This window comes from Chaetodon auriga, chromosome 6, assembly GCF_051107435.1.
Source record: "Chaetodon auriga isolate fChaAug3 chromosome 6, fChaAug3.hap1, whole genome shotgun sequence".
NCBI classification, from domain to species: Eukaryota; Metazoa; Chordata; class Actinopteri; order Chaetodontiformes; family Chaetodontidae; genus Chaetodon; species Chaetodon auriga.
Genome location: NC_135079.1, coordinates 14,098,463 through 14,119,674, shown reverse-complemented (window position 1 = coordinate 14,119,674; position 21,212 = coordinate 14,098,463). Strand labels below are relative to the sequence as shown.

General features: G+C 43.5%; 3 protein-coding genes across 3 annotated transcripts; 2 read left to right on the top strand and 1 right to left on the bottom strand.

Moving 5' to 3' along the window:
- The first annotated feature begins 119 nt into the window (after positions 1–119).
- On the top strand, positions 120–8,246 carry adm2b (adrenomedullin 2b). The gene is made up of 2 exons (XM_076732097.1): positions 120–502; positions 5,913–8,246. Exons 1-2 carry the CDS (start codon positions 399–401, stop codon positions 6,319–6,321), a joined length of 513 nt encoding a protein of 170 aa, XP_076588212.1. The 5' UTR covers positions 120–398; the 3' UTR covers positions 6,322–8,246.
- Positions 8,247–10,545: 2,299 nt separating this feature from the next.
- Positions 10,546–14,357, top strand: miox (myo-inositol oxygenase). The gene is made up of 10 exons (XM_076733912.1): positions 10,546–10,563; positions 10,695–10,775; positions 11,773–11,853; positions 12,464–12,626; positions 12,722–12,789; positions 12,946–13,055; positions 13,674–13,741; positions 13,873–13,922; positions 14,038–14,150; positions 14,232–14,357. The coding sequence occupies exons 1-10, from the start codon at positions 10,546–10,548 to the stop codon at positions 14,338–14,340; spliced, it is 861 nt and encodes a 286-aa protein (XP_076590027.1). The 3' UTR covers positions 14,341–14,357.
- Positions 14,358–14,706: 349 nt separating this feature from the next.
- Positions 14,707–20,791, bottom strand: lmf2a (lipase maturation factor 2a). Its single transcript, XM_076732091.1, has 14 exons — positions 20,589–20,791; positions 19,461–19,714; positions 19,343–19,371; positions 18,891–19,084; positions 18,624–18,802; positions 18,171–18,309; positions 17,705–17,833; positions 17,516–17,621; positions 17,245–17,341; positions 16,894–17,076; positions 16,572–16,740; positions 15,948–16,059; positions 15,600–15,708; positions 14,707–15,472 (listed from the first exon to the last, which is right to left on the bottom strand). The coding sequence occupies exons 1-14, from the start codon at positions 20,680–20,682 to the stop codon at positions 15,080–15,082; spliced, it is 2,187 nt and encodes a 728-aa protein (XP_076588206.1). The 5' UTR covers positions 20,683–20,791; the 3' UTR covers positions 14,707–15,079.
- Between the last annotated feature and the right edge of the window lie 421 nt (positions 20,792–21,212).

The following is a 21,212-nucleotide window of genomic DNA, read 5'->3' as shown; positions in this document are numbered from 1 at the left end:
TCCTCCTCCTCCTTCTCTTCCTCCTCCCTCAATCAGTCTTTATAAATCAAAGAGCTCAGGACTGCAGCCGCTCCCGGTGTGAGCCTCAATGACTTTGAGTCTTCACGTCGTTTTTTTTTTTTTTTTTTTTTTTGCGGATTCTCTCGTTAAAAGCGAGAAGCGTGCAGAGAGGATGCAGCAGACAAGACTGATGATGCTGTCAAGGTCGCGTTTCTATACGGGACAAATTAGCTCTTAGAAATAACTTAACATTTGCAAACTCCGAAAGACTTTTCACTGGATTTTTTTTTTTTTTTACGCATTTTGAAATATACATATATAGATTTATACATTTAGCCTATTTTATTTTTGGCTGTCTGAGATCCGCCTCCCGGGCAGTGCGTCTCCACTGCGCCGCCATGTGTGCGCTGATGCCGGCGTGGCTGTGCCTGTTGCTCGGCTTCCTGCCTCTGGAGATCCAGTCCCGGGCTTTGACTCTGCAAAACCTCACTCACAGACACAGGTACTTTTACCTCACCTCTACTTACACACCGAAGCGTCAGTGCTGTTCTAGTTACAGGTCAAACAAAACTTTAAAAATTTTACTGTTGCTCGCTTTGGAAAAGTGTGATTCAGGGCGTCATTTTCATTTTCAGGCCTTTATTTGTAGTGTCCAGATCATGAATGGATCAAATTATTATAGGAAAGATATTCCCACAACAATATCAAGATATTGATATTTTAATCCATGAGAGATTTCTGGTGAATTTATGTCACCCACAAGTCAATTTATTTATCTTTTTGGACAGCATCACATATTAGTCTGGTTTTACAATCAAACTACATGAAACCCTCCAAAATAAATGACAAACATTTTTGATTATCAGTCACACAACATTTGGCTCAAGTTTCTCCAGGGTATTGATCTGCTGATATTGATTAGATTTTTTTTCTGTTTAATCTTACCGCAAACTGAATATTTGTGAGATTTTAGATTTTTTTTTAGACTGAATTATCAACCCATCAGTTGAAAAAACTAATGAGCAGCTTCATCCATAATGAAAACAGCCATTAGTCGCAGCTCCGACAGCAGCTGGGGGGCGTTAAATGTGTGTGTCTTGCCCTCTGGCAGTTATTAATGTGAGAAAAAGGTCCAGCAGCAGAATGAGGTAACTCCTCTCAGCAGCAGGAGGTGAGACAGAGGTGAGGGTGGTTTCGTAGGATTTGGGACAAGGATGCATGTACATACTGAGCAGCCAATCAGCAAACAAGCCACCCTCTGAGTAAGGTAGACTACATGGACACGCTCCACAGACATCAGCGTGAGGGTTGTGATCACTGTGGGTATGAGGGCATCTTGTGACCAAGCCCTGCAGGCACACCATCAAATTTCTATAACTGTCACATGCAGACCCATGCATCTTCACGTTATTTTCCAGAAGGTTCTGTGGTTGGACAAGACCTTTTACTGTATTATTTCGTGTTTCGCGTGTGTGAGAGAGGTCTTTGAGCCTTATATAACAGGGATTTCTCTATAGTTTTTTTATAACACTTTAATCCCATATTACTGTGAATAGAGTACAAGCAAAGAACAGTAACGAGCTCTTAACGTGTTGTTCATTTGCCTTTACACACATCTTACACCGTATTACTTCTTCTCAACTTCTCATTGTGAGTTTTTTTTTTCTCTGAAGACTAATGGGAAGTCTTAACTTGTATTTATTGTTACATAAGAAAAAAAGGAGCTCCATGAAGGTTTTAGTAGGTTGGGGCGCAGTAGGTGTCAACAGAAAAATCCTCAGTTAAATAGACAGAGGAGAGAGGATCTCAGTGTGATTCAGCACTGATGGATGTAACATAATACTGCCACTGGCACTTAACAAAATGCCTCGGAAGAAATAAAGTAAGAGACAAAGAAAAATTCAAGGATCCTGCTGTAATTTAGAAAAGACAGAAAGAAGAAGAGGATGAGGAAAATAACCAATAGACCCAGTTAACAGTCATGAACCAGTGAGGATCTGATAGGGAAAAAGGTTTGCTTTGCACAAAGTAGTTTTGAGGAGTTACGACGGGAAAGTCTGTCTGTGTGTGTGTGTGTGTGTGTGTGTGCGCGTGTGCGTGTGTGTGTCCAGTTCCTCTGTGAAGAACCTCATGCTGTGCTGTAACTTGGGAGGAATGTTGGAGAAGTGGAGAAGCTCTCAGACTCTCCACAGCTTCACAACCTGGACTACCATACAATACACACACACACACACACACACACACACACCAATACACACACACGAGAGACAAAGTTGAAAGCGCAGATAGAAAAGAACAGATGAAACCTGACTTTTGCTTTGGCACCACCAGTTTTCACTTACTCAGTTACCTTTCCATCTGCTCAGTGCATTGGCACAAATTTTTGCACAGACTTTAATGGTTCCCAGACGATGAATCCTAAAGACTCCTGGCTTCTCATTTCGCACCGCCATGAACATTTTTGCTCTTGAGTGAAGTATTCTAACAACTGTCACATGATTGTTGTGAAATCTGCCACAGATATTCAAGGTCTGTGGAGGATGAACTTGTGACTTTGATGATCCCCTGGTGTTTCATGTCAGCGCCATCATTTGGTCAAAATTTGTCCAATACTTTGGTCTATGGACAAATACAATGCAATGACATTCCCATCAGCTTCAGATGTAAGGCTTAGTGCTAATTTGCAAATGTTAGCATGCTAACTCACTGGACTACAATGGTGAAATGGTAAACAGTAAACACTGCGGTGCGTAAATGCATTGCTTTTGACACTGACATACACTGTTATTAGTTCACTGCTGTGTGTCGGTGCAGATATTTCTACTATTGGTTGTGTTACACTGAGAAGCTGTTCAGTGGCCTACATTTTCTTGTACAGGGAGGAAACTCTTTGCCAAGTGCCTTTCCCTCCAGAGACCACTGTGGTTTAAACCTCTCCACAGGTGGCCTTTTAACCACATATGTGTGGGTGCATTTGTGTGTGTGTGTGGGAGAGATAAAGACAGTGCAGAGCACCTGTGCATTCACATGTAAAGCATGCTTTGTCGGCTAGTGTTTGCATACATGTGTGCATGTTTCTGTGTTGGTAAATCTTGTTGCCAGGCAGTCACATGTCACTTGCACGTGTGTGCCCAACAGACCAACATAATGCCTGTGTGTGTGTGTGTGTGTGTGTGTGTGTGTGTGTGTGTGTGCGACTTTTGTTCAGAACTGCCAGAATTAAGCATCCATTAACAACAATTTTTGTTTTGGGTTGGGCAATCTCACAAGCTTCCAGTCACTGGTATAACACATAACAGTGGGTCAGGGAGTGAGTGAAGAATTAATGCGTGTGTGTGTGTGTGTGTGTGTGTGTGTGTGTGTGTGTGTGTGTGTGTGTGTGTGTGTGTGTTGGCAGTGAGAGCCCAAGGTGTCCAGCCAGAAGAGTGATCAGAATACCAGTCAGGATTACTTACAGGATAAAGATCATATGGTATTCTGGCCCACTTTTCACACCAAACAAACACAAACATTATCTGGCTCCATGTGCCCCTCTCCCATTATTCTTTGTTTCTCACATTGTTAACAGCCAACACTTGTGAAAGGGCGGGTGTGTGTGGGCACACACAAATAGACACACATACGAAGGGATTTTCTCTTTTGCAGGACAGCTGTACGTCATGTGGTTGGAAGGTAGCCGAGTATTGGCAAAGTCAACATCAACATCAGTTAACACAGATAGATGCCCTAAGTGGGGCTTGGAGACCAAGGTTGTCTCACCATAAGGTTTGATTTAGCCCCCCAGATATTTCTAGTGAAAGAAATGCAACATTGATTTTAAGAATTTAGATTTAAACCACTGTTTATCCCTAATTATCATTTGTTTTCATGATCTGAGCACAGCAGAGAGTGACACTTTGCACCCTAAGGTATTCAATTAAGGGATCTTGGGATCCTCCTACTATTTTGCATCTTAGCAAGATGAGACAATACAATAGCTGTTTGCTTTTGGCCCATAGCCCACCATCAAGTTGCAGTTTACGCCGTCCAAGGGAAAAAGTTTGGACACCCCTGATCAAAGTATTGCATAATTTCTGACTGGTCACATGACCAGACAGACCAGCTCCCTCCAGCGGCTGAATGTCTGAGAAAGCGTGTGGATGAATGAAAAGAATTGTGGCGAGGTGAGAAAAAAGTAAGGCGAGACAGCAGGGAGGTGAGAAAGAAAAGTACTTCAAAACTCACTCAGGAGGAGTGGTGGTGTAGGAGCTCCTTGTTACTGTCTGCATTGTGCTGTGTGCTTTTCACTGTCTCGCTCTCTTCCTCTGTTTCTCCCTCTCCTGTTGTGAGATTTCTCAACTCACATGCTGGTGTTGATTAACTGGAAATATTATTTTTTAGCTGTGTTGGTAATGGCACCAACCAACTGGTGTCAGCCGGTTGTTGACTCAGTCGGTTTGAACCACTTTGGTCCGGATAGGTGCAGCAAGTGGAGCAACCTTTAGGCGTCGCTAGAGGACATTTTAGGCTGTTGTTCTGAAATTTCAATTATTGACTAAGAGAAACAGCTGATCACTCTTTAACTGTGTTCTGCAGGTCCACGTGAAGATGAGTTAGCAGTCCTCAGCTGGCTCAGGTTTTTAAAAGAAAGCTATCAGGAAATATGTTTGTTTGCCTGTAGTTTAACACAACAATTCAAGAAGTCACACACGTCAGCGAGTGCCGACCTGTAGAGATGCACGCATTTCTGAGACTCAAAACCAGCGTCTGCCAAATGAACATTTGAAGGCGCTTTCTGTGTCTACCATGGTGACTGAAGATGATGACGAATCAGGGTTGGCTGCAGGACCCTCTCCTCACTCAGAGAGCTAATGATGAAAAACAGTAATAATGATTACACCAAAAATAACCGGACAGGACTCTTCTGAGACTCTGTAAGTGAAATGAGTGACAATGACTGGAAGATGAGGAACAGTCAAACGTGAAAGAATATTCTTTTACATGTTATGTGGTGTTTTTAACAGGTACAAATAATAAATGGTGACATGGATTACTTATATTAAGACAATTATGCACTTGAATGTGTATCTAAAAACTAAGCAGTGCATGAAAAAAATCATCCTTTTGACATTTCTATGCTTTGATGTTGTATTTTTGCCACTGGTCACTCTGGAATCCACTGTAACTGCAGCTTCACCAGGTCTGCTACAACGTCACTCTGTTTGTGAAAGAGGACGCTGAAGATAGCTGTGATTGGTCTTCAACAGATACTATTGTTGTTTACACATGTTTTGCATTTGGCTAGTGCTTGTTGTAGAAATTTTAAACTGCAAACTGCATTAAAGATGTCAGAACATCCAGTTTCACTCATTGTCTCACCTGGTTGTTGTGAAGAGTCACAGCTTTCTGCAGACATGTTCATCCCCAGTTAGACTGAAAGATCACACATAGGCCATAAGTGAAATGCAAGCTGGCATGCTACAATGAATCACACACACACACACACACACACACACACACACACACACACACACAGATACAGAGATAGTGCAGCTGGAGGCAGCTATAGAAGTAGACTCCCACCTGTTTAGCGCCCTCCGTCTATCTCTTCTTCTATCTCTCCTTCTCACTTTCTCTTTCAATCCGCTCTTTCTCTGTTTTGTGTCCTGAAAAAAAAAAGAAGAGACCACAGTGGACTTTACTGCAAAGCTGATTTCCTGTGAGACATTTCATCTTGTCGTAGTGATTTAGTTTCAGAAACCAGAGCAGGGCAGGCGACAAGCGCATGACTGCCCAGCATCATATAGGCTGTGTGTGTGTGTGTGTGTGTGTGTGTGTGTGTGTGTGTGTGTGTGTGTGTGTGTGTGTGTTGTAGTGCTTTTGTATTACATTTAAACATTTTCTCTCAACCTCTCTGTTTCTCTGTGTCTCAGGTTGAGTTTGCCCAGAACCTCCAGATATCCAAAGTCTTCTTACGCCGCCACCATGCCCACTGCGTCTGTTCTCCCTGCTGCCATTGACAACCACATCACCCAGGGAGACAGACACATCATCTGGAGGGCCCGGCTCCACAAAGAGCCCCCGCCGAGGTTGGCCGACCCGCTGCTTGACCAAAGTGACAGTGTGCTACGGGAAGCGCCGGCCTGGCAGCGTGGGTCACGGGGTCGTCGTCATGCCAGCAGTGGCAGCGGGAGGGGCCACGGACATCTGATGAGGGTGGGGTGCGTCCTGGGCACCTGTCAGGTTCAGAACCTCAGTCACCGTCTCTACCAGCTGATTGGACAGAGTGGGAGGGAAGACTCCTCCCCCATTAACCCTCGCAGTCCTCACAGCTACGGCTAAGACCTAAGACTCCTACGGCATTATCAACAAATGTGGGAAAGCCTTCGATATCGATCCTTGCAACCCCAGAAATTACATTAATATGGCACGAAACGGTTTTCCTAATTGCGCTGACACCAGACAACAAATATGTTGTCAGTGAACATTTATTGATACTTTCAGTATCATCTTGCTGGATACGCTAATTAACATCTTTTCATTATGTTAACAGAAAACATGATCCATACGGCATTATGTCAAAACACATTTGCTGCTCCGAATAAGGAGTACATACGAGTAATTTTTAGGAGGAATGTATAGGGTTGGACCTTAATCATCTGATCTCAGCTGCTTAGTAGCAAAAGAATAACTATGGTTTACAGCCTGGGTGTTATTTGTCTAGTTTTGGTTATCATTCTCATTGGTGATATGAACAAGTACTCATCAAATGAATCGCTGAGTTTATGTAATGTGGCAACATCACTGCAGAGATGTCAGAGGGTGCAAAACACAAGCAAGTCAAACAGATTTTAAACAAACCCCAGGGTCAGCTAAACTGAGAGAAATGATTTGATAGCATTGTAAGGTTCTGCAAACCACGAATACATTAAATGTGTATGTTTTATACGTATCATATCAGTGTTTCTACAATAGGTATCAAGGTGAAATAGTTCAGATTACCGGTACATGTATATCAGGAGGAGGAGGGGATGGTGGTGCTGTGACAGCCGGCCGAGCAGCAGACCATGTTTGTGGTGACGAAACTGGATATTTTTAATGAGACCTTGGGACGTTTTCTTTGTGTGCCTACTAAACTGGGTATTTTCCCCTAACTTCAACTATAGTGGTTCTTGTGCCTAAACCTAACCAGACCTTAATGACAGCGCTGTCACAACATAAAACCGAAAACTGAAACAAAAAATGCAAAAAAACAAACAAACAAACAAACAAAAATTAAAGTTTCAGTATGTTTGTGGTTTGCAGAAATGCACAATGCCAACATTTATTGTGGCAATTGGTAAACATGCAAGTAAACATGCTAGCAGATTAACTCGCTCAGCTAGCCCCATCGAACACATGACCCTCACTCTGAAGGTTCTATCAGTGCTTGAAGTCTCTCCACAGTTTACAAATTAACTTCCTGGTTCAGCTTATTGTTAGGTTTTTTGCTCCAGACCAGATGTAGTGATGTCATCACATTCCCTGATCTAAGCAATTATTCTGGTGAGTACGATGTTGTATTAACCAATGGGTATAATGACCAACACTAAAAATAAGTGGTAATAAACCAGTAAACCAGTGGTAATAAACTATAAACAAACTGGAGTTTCCTTCAAAACCACAGCGTTTTCGCCCTGTACTGCCAGTTTACTGCAGTGAAACTAGAGCTCTAGGTGTTTTGGCATTTATACAGTAACAACCACTTAGGCACTGTGTATGTAAGCAAAAAAAAACTGTGAATCAGAGAAGCCTCTGTCGTACTCGCCTACCTGACTGTCTACTATCGTCATCAATGGTGATCCTGCTGATCTGAACTTACCGGAGCTCACAGCTAATCCACCCTGTCTCGTAAAAGCACCCTCAGTTCCCTCTGCGAACAAGTAGCTTTACGTCAGTACAGATAGAAACCAAAAATAACCTCCAATCAAACCCAGTTAACCCTTCACCCAAAACCCCACAGTGCACACAATTAGCCAGAATAACCACTAACCCTAATCCATGAACTGTCTGAACGCTTCTTAACAGATAGCTTGTCTCTTAGTGGACCAGAGAGGGTACTGTAGAGTACTGTAAGTCCACGATGCATTATTTTGGTTGTTGGCACTATAAAGTCTGTTTGTGAGCCTTAATTGTTTTAATCATGTGTGAAGCCTTTTAATGTTTTGCCTTTCGCCGATCCAAACTAAGCATCATGGTATATGTTGACTATTAAAGTGCTATTTGAAGCTTTGTAGTCTTCTGCTCTTCTGTCTGTGTCAATCTAGCATTGCTCCAGTTTCAGTAGCTGTTGTGACCGGTCAAATGTTAATAGGAATGTATGAAAGCACTTTACATTCAGTCTGACTTGAATTTAAAAATGTGTTATTTAACTTGAAATAAATGAGACCGTTGACTAAATCCTTATGTTCACGTGAGAGTCCCTTCAAGTGTCCTTCTGTAAACCATCCATGTTCCTGTCGTCTCATACTTTGTTGTTACTATAGCAGCGCTGTGTAATAAAAGTCCAGACAAACCTTCATGTGTATTTTATCTGTCCTAACAGTGGTCTGAGGAGAGAGTGGGACCTTTTTAATATTACTGCCCACGTAGGTTATAAGTGTTATAAGTTAGATTTGAATCATTTATGGGGACATTACATAGACTGACATTCATCCACACCCTAACTGGACTTTCAGAGTGGTACATGTAGTAAATGTAACCACTGTTGGACGAGCATGTAGCCAAAGCTCAAAAAACAAGCTCCAAAAAAGCTGGATCCTATATTTCCCTTAATGCAACTACAGAGCATCTTTCGTGAACCTTGATGACCTCACTGTGAGGTCATCAGGGTTATTTTTTCAGACTTCCAGAGCCACAGAAGACTATGTTTCCAGAGGCTGAGTAACACTCTCCATGACAAAGCATCTGCGGAGCAGATCCAGAGATTCCTGTCAAAACCTAGTGCCTTCATTACCCACAATGCAACTGGACTGCCAAGAGTTTCGGGTGAGATTCAAGTGTGTCATGCTAGTAGCAGCTAATGTAGCCTCAAACAGAGATGAGCAGGTTACTGAGGTCTGGTGAGCTCTCTTCTCTCTATACCTGCAGATTTTTATTTTTTATTTTCAGACTTTCATTCTCACCATGTCAAACTTAATTGACTCAGGTGACATCACTTGAGGCAGTTTATTAGATTTTCCCTCTGGAGTCACAAAAGGCTTTATGTGATGCTTTCAGATATGCAGTAGTACTTCTCAAGAGACCTGTAAACTGACTTTGATGTGTTCAATGGGTGGAGTTCCCCTTTAAGTTAAAAATATGGTGACTTGACATGGATCTAACTTGACCACAGTCAGCCAGTAATTTTGGCTTTGGAGGAGGCTCAAAGGTGGCCAATCAGATTTCAGGATTGGAGCGAGCCTCCTCCACCTCTAGACAAACCCCTGAGTTGAACAAAGTAAAACTAGTATAAAGTTTGGGTTACATTTCATTTGGCTGGAGTGAGAGTCGACACAAAAGCAGTGTTTAACAGCTTGGCAGATTGCACACGTGTTTCATTTAAATTTTCACAAACAAACCGCAAATTGACACATTACGCTGGACCCATTTTGACATTTGTTGCTCTGTGTGTGTGTGTGTGCCACTGACCTTTCTTAGGATTGTCAGCCAAAAGTGAAATTCCCTCAGATCCCACACCGATCCATGAAATCTACTTTAAAGCACAAATGTACTGAGCTTTAAAAGCAGATATTATGAAGAATTTCCTCTTGTTCACACGTTCAGCCCAAAGTGTATGAGAGGGACACCTGCTGGCCTGCTGTGACTGATGCCAAACAGAGAGCATCTCGGGACTCAGGCTGGCAGGAATCAATAAATGATGAGTACTGGGTCACCGATTGAGGCTTGTTTGAACAACTTTGGGTCCAACAAACAGAACTGATTTCTGATTTCAGATCTGTCACAACCAGCCTATGGAAGTCTGCGTGCGTTTGTTTACCCCAGATAGATATCAGATACTGGCAAATCACCCATCTGAGCCTGCTATGTGTGTTATGTAATGGGATCAATACCCAGAAATGATAATGTATCCATGAAGTTATTTGCTATCTGTTATTTGCTTTTGTTTTGTGTGTAATTTTCCTTTTGTGTGTCTGTTGTTTGTTGGTTTTGAAAAAAAAAAAAAAAACGACAGACCTGTAAATCTGTGTAAGTGTGCTTTAAAAAAAAAAGTATATTATATGGTTAAAAATAAACTGTGGAACAAAGAACGACTGAGTCATTCTGCATCAGTACAAACAGATAACCTGCTGACGAATGAAAAACACACATAAACACACTCGTACTCAAGGCCAAGGTTCAGCACAGGGCACCCCATTAGATGAGGTTTGGTTAAAGTGTGACTGGACATTGGTGTACACGCTTTGCTGGCCTACAGTGCAGGTGGAAAGCATCGCAGCTTACACCAGCAGGATATATACGGACAGGAAAGAGTTCAGACAGCTCCAGAGGACCAACGCACCACAACACACTCTGCATCTGTCCGCCATGAGGGTCATCAGCGTCGTATGTGTGGCTTCTTTACATACCAAGGCTACGCTTTGTTATCACTTTTACGTTATCTGTTTTACATTACTCGCAGGTTTCCTTTTGTTCTTTATCTTTGCAAAACCTGAAAAGTGTTATTTCAAACGCAGGGTCCAGATCCATCGCTGGCATATCGGCCAAATTTGGAGAAGAATGAAACTAAAGAGAAGGAAGACTACAGAAACTTCGAGGTAAGGTCTTCCTCAGGTGATGACACTCATCTCTCACATGAGGCAGCATTCATTTATGGCCAGAGGGACAAATTCAGGGGTGAGAGACACACAGTAAACTCAGGTTTAAGGAAACTGGTAAAATGCACCTGATGCCCACACCTGATCTCCACAATAAAGATCGAATTAACAGTGTATTATCTGCTCAGGAGAGGGGAATCTGACTCACAGTTGCGTGCAGCATATAAACAAGTTTCTCAGAAACGAGTGATCTATGACTGTTTCCCCTCAGCCTCAGCCATGATGGGGGCAGGGTGGGGATGCAGAGTTGTGTCTGTCTCAATCAGCAGAACATTAAACCTTATTTGCTCCGTAGACCAGTGATGTAGTTATGTGTTGCTTACTTAAGTGTTACGTGTTGCCAGTTGAAACAGCTCTGTATCTCTGCCCTGATTCTGTAGTTATTAAATCTCACTCACAGGAGAGGAGCTTTAACTTGCATACTTTCTCTAAGCCAGATTACTGTTACTTACTAAAGTTGCATGTTGTTTTAAAACATTGCTCACTACTGCATATTTCTTATATCCTATTTTCCCTTCATTCATGCAATAATCTGCAGTCATAAAACATGATAAAATCCAATCTGTGTTCACACATCAGATCGACCACTTTTTCCTTTAATAATAGCGGTGATAGGTAACTCCTACTACAAATGAGACAACATTACAAAGGTGGGATAAAATATCGGTGGGTCAGTGTAAACGCTGCCAGAATGGAAAATCTCCTTTTGTTGCGATGTAGCAGGTGAGTTTTTCACTTTATTTTGCGCTCTGTGACTTAAAAAGCGATGTGGTACATTGCTACACACTGTTGGTCCCAGGGACGAGTGAATGTGGAGACTTGTCATGGATTTTAGACTCTAAAACACAAAGGTTATTGTCAAAAAATAGAAGGTTTCACGTGGAGTTACAGGTATGGCTGTAAATCTATTGCTGAGTGGCATATGTATGTGTTTCAGAGTGGAAGTCTAATCGACCGCGTGTTCAAAACATACAAGCTGATGCACACCAACCAGACGCTGGACTTTGTGAAACAAAAGGTGAGCTAATCAGGAGCATGTGCACAGACAAAAGATTGTCACCAAAAGCCTCTTTACTGAGATAAAAACACATCTGTTATTAAATGAAATGCAGTGGTGCATCAGAAACATATTTTTTCTGTGTCAAACACCAATGATGCTACTTTATTGAACTTTTATGTAACTAAATCTTACTGATTTCATATTCTATTTTGTGATTTTCTGCTTTGCCCTGGTGACGGAGTGATCCTGCAGGACTGAGCAAACAAATGTCATCCAGTCCTCTGAAGTGATGACAAAGAGCCAGTAGATGTTCTGTCTGGACTCAGAGTTATTTAACTAACCTCATTTCACTGCTCCCAAAGATTAGACAGGCACCCTTTCCTTTCCAGCCACGGTCACCTGCTGTGGGCCTGTTTTCGGAGCACTGTGGAGAATGCCGTTCATATTAAAAGAGGGACAGCCCTTTAAATTTAATATAACATGTAGAATATGAGCACTGGCTGGTGAATTTCACTTGACTGGGTGCATAAAGCATAAGCTTTCCATGATACATGGACTGATTATCAAAATAAGCATGTCTGAGAAAGGAAACCTCCCCTCTGATGCTGTGACTCTTACCCACCTGCAGCACTCTGAATGGACCGGCTGCAGCCACACTCAGATGGGGATGATGGACGCCATCATGTCTCTAGACCAGCTGGTGGACGAGTCCGATCCCGATGTGGACTTCCCCAACTCCTTCCACGCCTTCCAGACTGCGGAGGGCATCCGCCAAGCGCACCCAGACAAAGGTACCATGACAGAGAGAGACAGAAATACACACAGCCATCGCGCACAAGCACATAAACAAGTCTGGTAAACATGTGTTTTCACTGTCCCTCCACAGACTGGTTCCAGCTGGTGGGTCTGATTCACGATGTTGGGAAGACAATGGCTCTCTGGAATGAACCCCAGGTAGGAGAAGCTGGTGTTACAGTTCCATCAGTGGGTCTGAACCTTTACATTCATCTCTGTGACCATATTTACTACAATAACCCCGAAAATGTTTCAATTCATATATGTGGAAAGACGTCATGAATTCTAACAGCGGTCCGTGTGTGCGCTCTGCAGTGGGCTGTGGTGGGCGACACCTTCCCAGTGGGCTGCAAATTTCAAAACTCCATCGTGTTCAGAGACAGCTCCTTCCTGGAAAACCCAGATGACAAAAATCCAAGATACAAGTTGGTTTTTTCATGTTGCATTTTCAAAGTGTGTGAATGACAGTCTGGTTGGTTTGGCTGCTTTAGATATGAAACCAGTTATCGACCAGTCCCCGCCCCAGTTTAGGAGATACACAGAAACACAGAATGATCCTCTTGATATCTGTAGTCTGTAATCAGATTCAATGACATGTATCTACAACACCACTGTGTAGACTCCTAGGTCAAAAGGTAGTACACTTTAGTGTATTAGAAATATCATTTAAGTACAAGTTAAGTCATTACAAGTACTTTTACTTTTGTGCTCAAAGTATGTTTGACATATATTTCAAAGTACAGCATTAGCATATGTAATTGAAGTGTACTTTCATTTCACTGCATTTGAACTATATTTATTTCCAACACATTGGTGATATAATACAATCATACTTTGTGTGTTTTGGATGCTCACTGATTTTCAGTGGTGTACTTCAGTACACTTGTAAAAAGTCAATTTAACATACTATTTACAGTTCAAGTATACTCAAGTATTACTCAAGTGGTACTAAAGGACTGCTTGAGAACATATCTTTCATCTGAACTAGTTGTTGAATGTACTGATTCTGTCCTGTTACATTCAAGTTTTCTCTCTCTCTTTAGTACTGAATATGGGATCTATGAACCGAACTGTGGGCTCGACAATGTCCACATGTCCTGGGGCCATGACGGTCAGAAACATTCAGCCACACACAAACTCTGCTATAACACAACACACACACACACACACACACTACAACCTTTAAAATAAGAAGTCTGTTTATCTCATACTGAACCTGAACACCTGCACTGTCGTCTTCAGAGTATCTCTACAGAGTTATGAAGTTTAACAACTGCTCCATCCCAGAGGAGGTGAGTAAATCGTGACATTAAGTGACTCTTAAAGTTACACTTTGGGCAGTTAACTTCACGGCTGACTTGCAAATCAGCATGAAAGTTGTTTTACGCATTCGTTTGGTCTCTTCAGGGTTTGTACATGATTCGCTTCCACTCATTCTACCCCTGGCACTCCCATGGAGACTACATGCACCTGTGCAATGACAAAGACCTGCGCATGCTGCCCTGGGTCCAAGAGTTCAAGTGAGTGTCTTCCTGTTGTCTTCCTATTCTTTTCCTACTGGCTGCTTTGACCTGAAGCTGCATCTTCCATTCTTTCCACAGCAAATTTGACCTGTACACAAAGACCACCGATCTGCCCGACGTCGACAAGCTGAAGCCGTACTACCAGTCCCTGATCGACAAGTACTGTCCTGGAATACTGAAGTGGTGAAACACACAGAAATCAATGGCGACACTGTGCTGTCAGAAATCAGCTGATTACATGATGAGTAACTCTAAATGATTTCACGTGTTGTTGCTTTATATTTAGCCCCTCCAGTACACACAGCTTACTTATCACTGACTAGATTTCTATAAAGTTTAAAACTACTCACAGTATAAACTGAGTAACTGTATGCTTATGTATACTGTTATTGAATATATATATATCACAATTTCAAATAAATACAAATCCGGAGAAGTATTTCTATTTTACTGTACTTTAATGTTATTTTAAAAAAATCTTTTAAAATCACCACATGGATTTGTGTGATGTTTCATTTCTAATCCCGACAGAAACAAAAGACACATTTGTGGAAAAAGGAAAAAGTGCAGAGTTTAGTTTTGTACATTCAGCAACAGACAAGAGACCACAGTGACAAACACGTGAAGCACAACCTCCACCAACAGGAAACAAGGAGTAACACTTTACTCTCCTGGTCGGTGAAACAGAACCCACCTTATATTTTAAGGTCAGAACAAAGCAATCTGACACCACACCCGGCGAGATCTGCTGAGTAAAGCGAGCGGCTTCTGATGTGAAGGACATATGAACAGTGTAGTGCAGTGAGGTGACGGTGGCAGAAGGCAAATAATGGTATTTTTCCCATAATTGATACACAGAAAAGATTCTTTGGTCAACATTTTCTGAAGGCAGGTGGTGAGAAAAGTCTACTACTGGATCATCTTTTTCAAAGCTTTCTCTTTCGTAGGATCTCCTCTTTTTCTTTCCTGTCCTCCTCCTCCTCCTCCTCCTCCTCCTCAGCATCTTCATCTCCTTCGCCCTCCTCTGTCTCATCTTCGCCATCTTCCTCCTCCTCCTGCTGCTGCTCCTCCTCTGCTGCCTGCTGTTCATCTGACATCTGACAACGATCTGCAGAGCTGTCAGGTACTTCCTCTGAGTGATCGCTTGCAGTCATGTGCTTGTTCCGGTTTTGCAGTTCCTGGAACAGACAGATGGCGGCACTGCAGACAATGAGGGCCCAGATTAGTGTGTGGGCAGGGACCCCCCTAACCTGGGAGCGGACCCATCTGACTGCCTGGGCAACGGTGGTGTTGGACATCTGACGTAGAGACGCTTTGTCCTACACACAAATAAACATGAATATTAATCAATAGTGGATACAGTTTCTGATGAAAGCTTTATGACAAAAGGGCATCACAGAAAAACATCTTTGCTAATTCTTACCAAATTTTTAAAGAAAAACGTACCTTCAGTCCATACTGGCTGAGCATGCTCTCCAGGAAGGTGTTGCCCAGGTGCACTGTGGGATAGAACTCCTCAGCGTAGACCCTCCTCCACCAACGCTGCGGGTACGAACTGCCAACAAAGAGCAGCCACGCAATAAATACAGGGTGTCTGAAGTTATCGGACACTTGAATTTAATGCTTTATGAAACCCTTTCAAGATCGCTTCAATCAAATTTAAGATTATGAAGCTTGATATGACTTTGAATGGTGCTGAGTGACTAAAAGCTGAGAATAACCAGATTTCTTCAGTGCAGTGAGTCAGAGAGAGATGAGACAGAGAGAGATGAGACAGAGAGAGACAGCACTGACCCGTCAGCCTTGGCCTCAGTAAACCAGTATCTGTAGCGGTGGGCTCTGAGGTAGGCAGGAGGCTGCTGGTGGAACGGGTACTGAGACACATCTGTCTGGATCAACTCTATCACTGCAGAACAGAAAACAACGATTTCAGATCTACAAACAAATAACAACAAACACTTCCTTCTTTTCAACGGTCACTGAGTCATTTAGGGTAGAGGACATTTTCGACACTAAAACCCTGTCAGATGTGCTGCAAACTGCCGCTGGAAAATGTTAAATCCACAATTAGTATTAACTTGTACTGTTGTCATCTCTTGTCAAAGTAAAGACCATGCGGCAGCGTGTGCATTGGTGTCTACAGCGATCCCTTTCTTGATAGTCCCACTGGGGGGCACCAAAGATAAGTTTTCAAACTTTACACGCAGCAGCTTTTTTTTTGCAAACCGTGAGAAACAGCTACAAAAACCTGCTCTGATATCACTGTTAGCGTGTGTGGCGAGAGGTGCAGCATCCTTGAAAGTTTTAACCCATAAAAGCAGTGAAGTGGTGGCTGTCGTCCTCATTTGATTCTGCGTTGAACTGAAGGGTCAAGGAGACAGAGTGACAGGAGACGCATCAACAAAAACCACTTCGTACCATCTCTTTTGCCCTGCAGCAGTCTGTACATGAGGCTGGTGAACCACGGAGCCTGTGTATGAGGCCCGAGGGCAGCGAACCACATCTGCCAGTCCAGCCTGGGCTGGTGAGGCGTCACCACTGGAGGAGGTGCACTTAGGTTCCCCGGCTTATACATGAACTCAATCTCCTAAAAGAGAAAAGAGATACTGGTAAGAATAACTTACTACACTGACGCAAGAAATGAAATTACTCACTACTGCCTCCACCATATTATTGTACAGTTACAGACTGAGTGGCGTATTTGAATCCTACTTTGTCCATGCTAACTGCTTTGCCTCACCGTCCACAACACTCCATCGTTGCTGCCCTCGATGACTACCTCTGGCCGCCCACTGACCCCGGTCATCCTCCTGAACAGGCCATAGGAGTTGACCAGCTGGTAGCGATCCACCAGCTCGTAGGCCTGACGCACTCCCGGCCACAACCTGGCGTTAGAGTCAAACTCTATATAGGTGAATGGCACCTGGAACAGAAGAACGTGTTCAGAAAGTGGGCGTATTTTGATGGAACCGTGGCCACAAGGAGGAGTATGGTCAGGGATGGTCAACACTGATATTTTGGCCTGCACCAACACCAACATCAAGAATGATAGCAACCAGGTACACTGTACTGTGTGTCTAACAGCACCCACCAAACTAAGAGTGAACATAGCAGTGGTGGCGGCAGCAAACACGGCCCACTGGACAGTTCTGCAAAACCTCCTCAGGAAACCAGAGACACACGCACACCTAGAAAAACACACGTATGTTAATTTTGTACTTTTGCTGCACGACATAAATATTCCTGTAAAAAGATACCTCACTAACAATAGAGACAAACCACACACACACACACACACACACACACACACACACACACACACACACACACACACACACACACACACACACACACACGCCTACCTGAACATGGATGTGACCATCTCCCAGGTGAGAGAGAGGACACCAACCCAGACACAGGGGATGGTGACAGTCTTCAGAACCTGGTTAAACTGATGGTATGTGAACGCTGCAAAGACAAAAAATGAAAGTGAACATTGATTAAAATGCCATTGCTTCTATTCACATGAACGTACACGCACTCAAACACACCTATTCTGGAGGAGACGACGCTCTGCTTCGTATCCAGCTGCAGGTCAAAGCACACAATTGTTCCCAGGATCATGAGAGACCAGACTGCCAGCTCCATCAGGGAACACAGCCACGGCCACAGCTTAGAGTCTGACCACAGCAAAGACAGAGAGGGTGATGATACTCTGGCAAGTTCATTTAGTTCAGAAAGGACAAACAGCTCAGGTCCAAGTTCAGGCTTTCATGTGTTTCCCTGAGTCAGAAGGATTCAGATGTTTTATCCGTTTAAAGATGGAAAACTTTGACCAATCACAGATGGGTGTTTAATAAGCTGCCGTACACACATGAAAGCATATGACAAAAATATTGCCTATGAAACAACACCGAGCAAAGCGGTTTATTCATTAAATCCTAAACTTTAAAGCCTGGACGGAGTGACGCAGTGTGTGCAGCCTGCACATGTATACAGCTGGTACGTTTATCATACCATTGTTGCTGATCTTGTCCGCCTTGCGTAGCCAGAAGTGGACATGCTGGTCGTCCAGAAGTGACAGGCAGAGGGCCAAAGTCAGCAGGTTGAAGAAATTGTAGTTACCAGTCAAAATGATAAGCACTTGAAGCAGCACCTACACAACAAATACACCCAAATTAGCCAATAATTTCTTCTGCTGCACACAATCAGGCCGGTACTGGGGGGGGGGGGGGGGGGGGGGGATTTTAATTCAGCACAGTGCATTATGTGCAAACTCAGACTAATTGGAGATTATTGTGAAGCACTTTTTAGGGAAATCCACTCGAACAATTCTAATAATTAACAATTGCACAAGCCTGAAGATAATGCTGTATTAACTTAGCAAAGCTGACGCTAATTGCTACTTACTGAGCAAACTAAAGAGAGAAAACAAACAAACAAAAACCAAGGACTTGAATTTCTACTCACCTGCAAGTAAAAAGCAAAGAGCCGGAGTCTGCGCAGTGGACTGAAGAAAAGCAGGGGCACGGCGATCTCTATGACGAAGGTCCCCATCACACTCAGCTTCTGCCACCACACTGGCAACTGGTGGGCAAACCAGGCCAGTGGAGTGGGGATGCACTGAGTCTCATAGTGATATGTCAGAGCTGTTCAACACAGTGGAATAAAATATGAATCAAATGAGTGAGAAAAACAGATGAGATCCCAAACACAGACAAACACACTCATACACACCTGTGAGGCCCCACCACGTGGGACAACGGGACGTGAGCTTCACCACACCAGAGGCGAACATGAGTCTGAAGAGCAGCCAGCGGATCAGCCAGAAGGTCACGCGATCGTGCTCTCTGACCCCCCGTGACCCTCTGACTATTGTCAGTGGAGCTACAAGGATGCAGAGAAACCCCGTCTCCAGGAGCAAGTTGTCCCTGCACAGCAATGAGCAGAAAGAGCAACAGCAAACAATGAAAGGTTTGTCATACTAGTTTAGTGATGTGTTCACTGTTGTTGCACAGCAGCAGAGACAAACATTGCTATGATGTTACAAACAGCGGACTGAGGATGACATAAACCTCTCAGCAAACTGCCAAAACCATCTTGGGATCCTTTAGCCAGCTGTTATTCATAGCACTTATGTGTTAATTACAAAAAATTAAAGATCCACAGATCTACAAATCATCACTCACCACTGGAAGTAGAGAAATACCTGTCCCACCTGAGACAAGAGAGAAAACCAGCCAGTGAGAGACAGGACAGCTACAACAGCAACCTGTGGACGAAAAGCAGGTCAATACTGTGACTCACCTGGTACATGGACAGGTACAAGGCCCAGAGGCAGAAGAACACCACGCTGTCTCGGAGAGCCTCCACCAATGTGGCGGCGAGGCTCAGCGCAGCCCCCAGAAGACACAGCAGCTCCATAGCCGTGTGCGTGTCCAAGCCGAGCCGAGGTCCCAGCCACAGCAGGGTGGGAGAGGACAGCAGCTGCTCCCCAAGAGACTTACCACTGTAACGCAGCTGCCAGCGAGCGGGCAAGAGCCCTTCATTGCCATAGAGACCTAGAAATAGACATAAACATGGGATGTGACAGCGGTAGCAATATTATTTTTAGACTCTTTTTGGCATTAGGTTTTTAACGTACACTCCTGGAGGGATGAAGGCCATTCCTCTAAAACACATCTGTAGTCTTGGTGTGTTGGTGGTGAGCGCCATGCGTGACTGTGAGGGCCACGATAAAATTTGTTATGTTGCGTTTCTCCACTCATTTATTCAGGTTTTTGTTGAATTCTTCGCCTGTCTATGGTATCATTGCTATAGACCATCATCATCATAATGTATTTCAAAGGGTGTACAACACATGTGATGACAGAGCACGCTTCATAGTTCGATGTGATCTTCTTTCTCTACTGTGAAATGAATCCATTCATTGCCAACTGCAGGTTTAGTTGTAAAAAATAAGTTTAAAAAATGTTGCAAATACATTTTTGGACTTTGGCTTTCAATTGACTGAGAATGCATTGTGGAAATCACGCACTGGGACATTATGCTGGCACTGACTTCATACATATTCCTGTATTTCCTTTAACACATGGGCGTGGAGGACGTCTGCTGGGCTGCTAACATTATGGGTCCTCATCTGATAAAAACAGAGGTTTTATGGGTACTGTAGTGCAAGACACTACTAGCATGTGTGCGTATTTACAACAGCCTAGGTCTCTCTCAGCAGCTGTTAGCTTGTAAAGTTAGCCAGGCGCAGGAAAACCTTTAGGAAACTTCCAGGCGCTTCTTCGCCACACCTGACAGCATGAAAAGCTCAGGAAGACAGAGCGCCAAAATCCCAGCTAACAAGCTAACACAGTCACATCACACATGCCAGCAACAGGGAGTTAAGTTAGCTAGCTTCTACAAAAGCAGCAAAGTGGAGAGTCTCACCTGGTATCTGCACGTAGAGGGAAACAAAGGCTGTCAGATAAATGACGGCCATACACCAGAGGAACATACGCCGTGGCAGGATGGTTTCTCCCATGTCTGAGCCGAGCCGCCGGACGGGTCTGCCGCTGCTTTCACTGCCGAGGTGCCGCTGCCTGTTCCTGAGGCAGGACGGGGAAGCAGGGAGCGGGATTTCACGTAGTCGGGGGACACGTAGCGGCGAGCGGCTGATAAGTTCACTCGAACGGCCTCAAGATGTCGCTGCAGTTCGTTTGAACTTATGCTGCATTCACGAAGCGTTGGATGCAGTGTGGAAATAATGTTATGAGTAGATTTTAGTTGTTCCTGATCAGCACTGTCAACAGCCCCGTCATTTCCATTTTCCACATATATCTGAGTTGGTATTTCGCATTAACATGTAAGTCAGAAACGCAAGATGAAGTAAGCACTTAAATCGATATTTTGGAAATTAACATTTTCAACAGTTCTTTGACTTCAGCAAAATGCAATATTCCCCACTTCCGGTGTATACCGGAAGTTACAATACAAAATAAGAGTGTCGAAGCGGGTCCTGCAGAAACTCGAAAGGTCATAACCGATTCATTGTAAACAAACGACAGATTACTC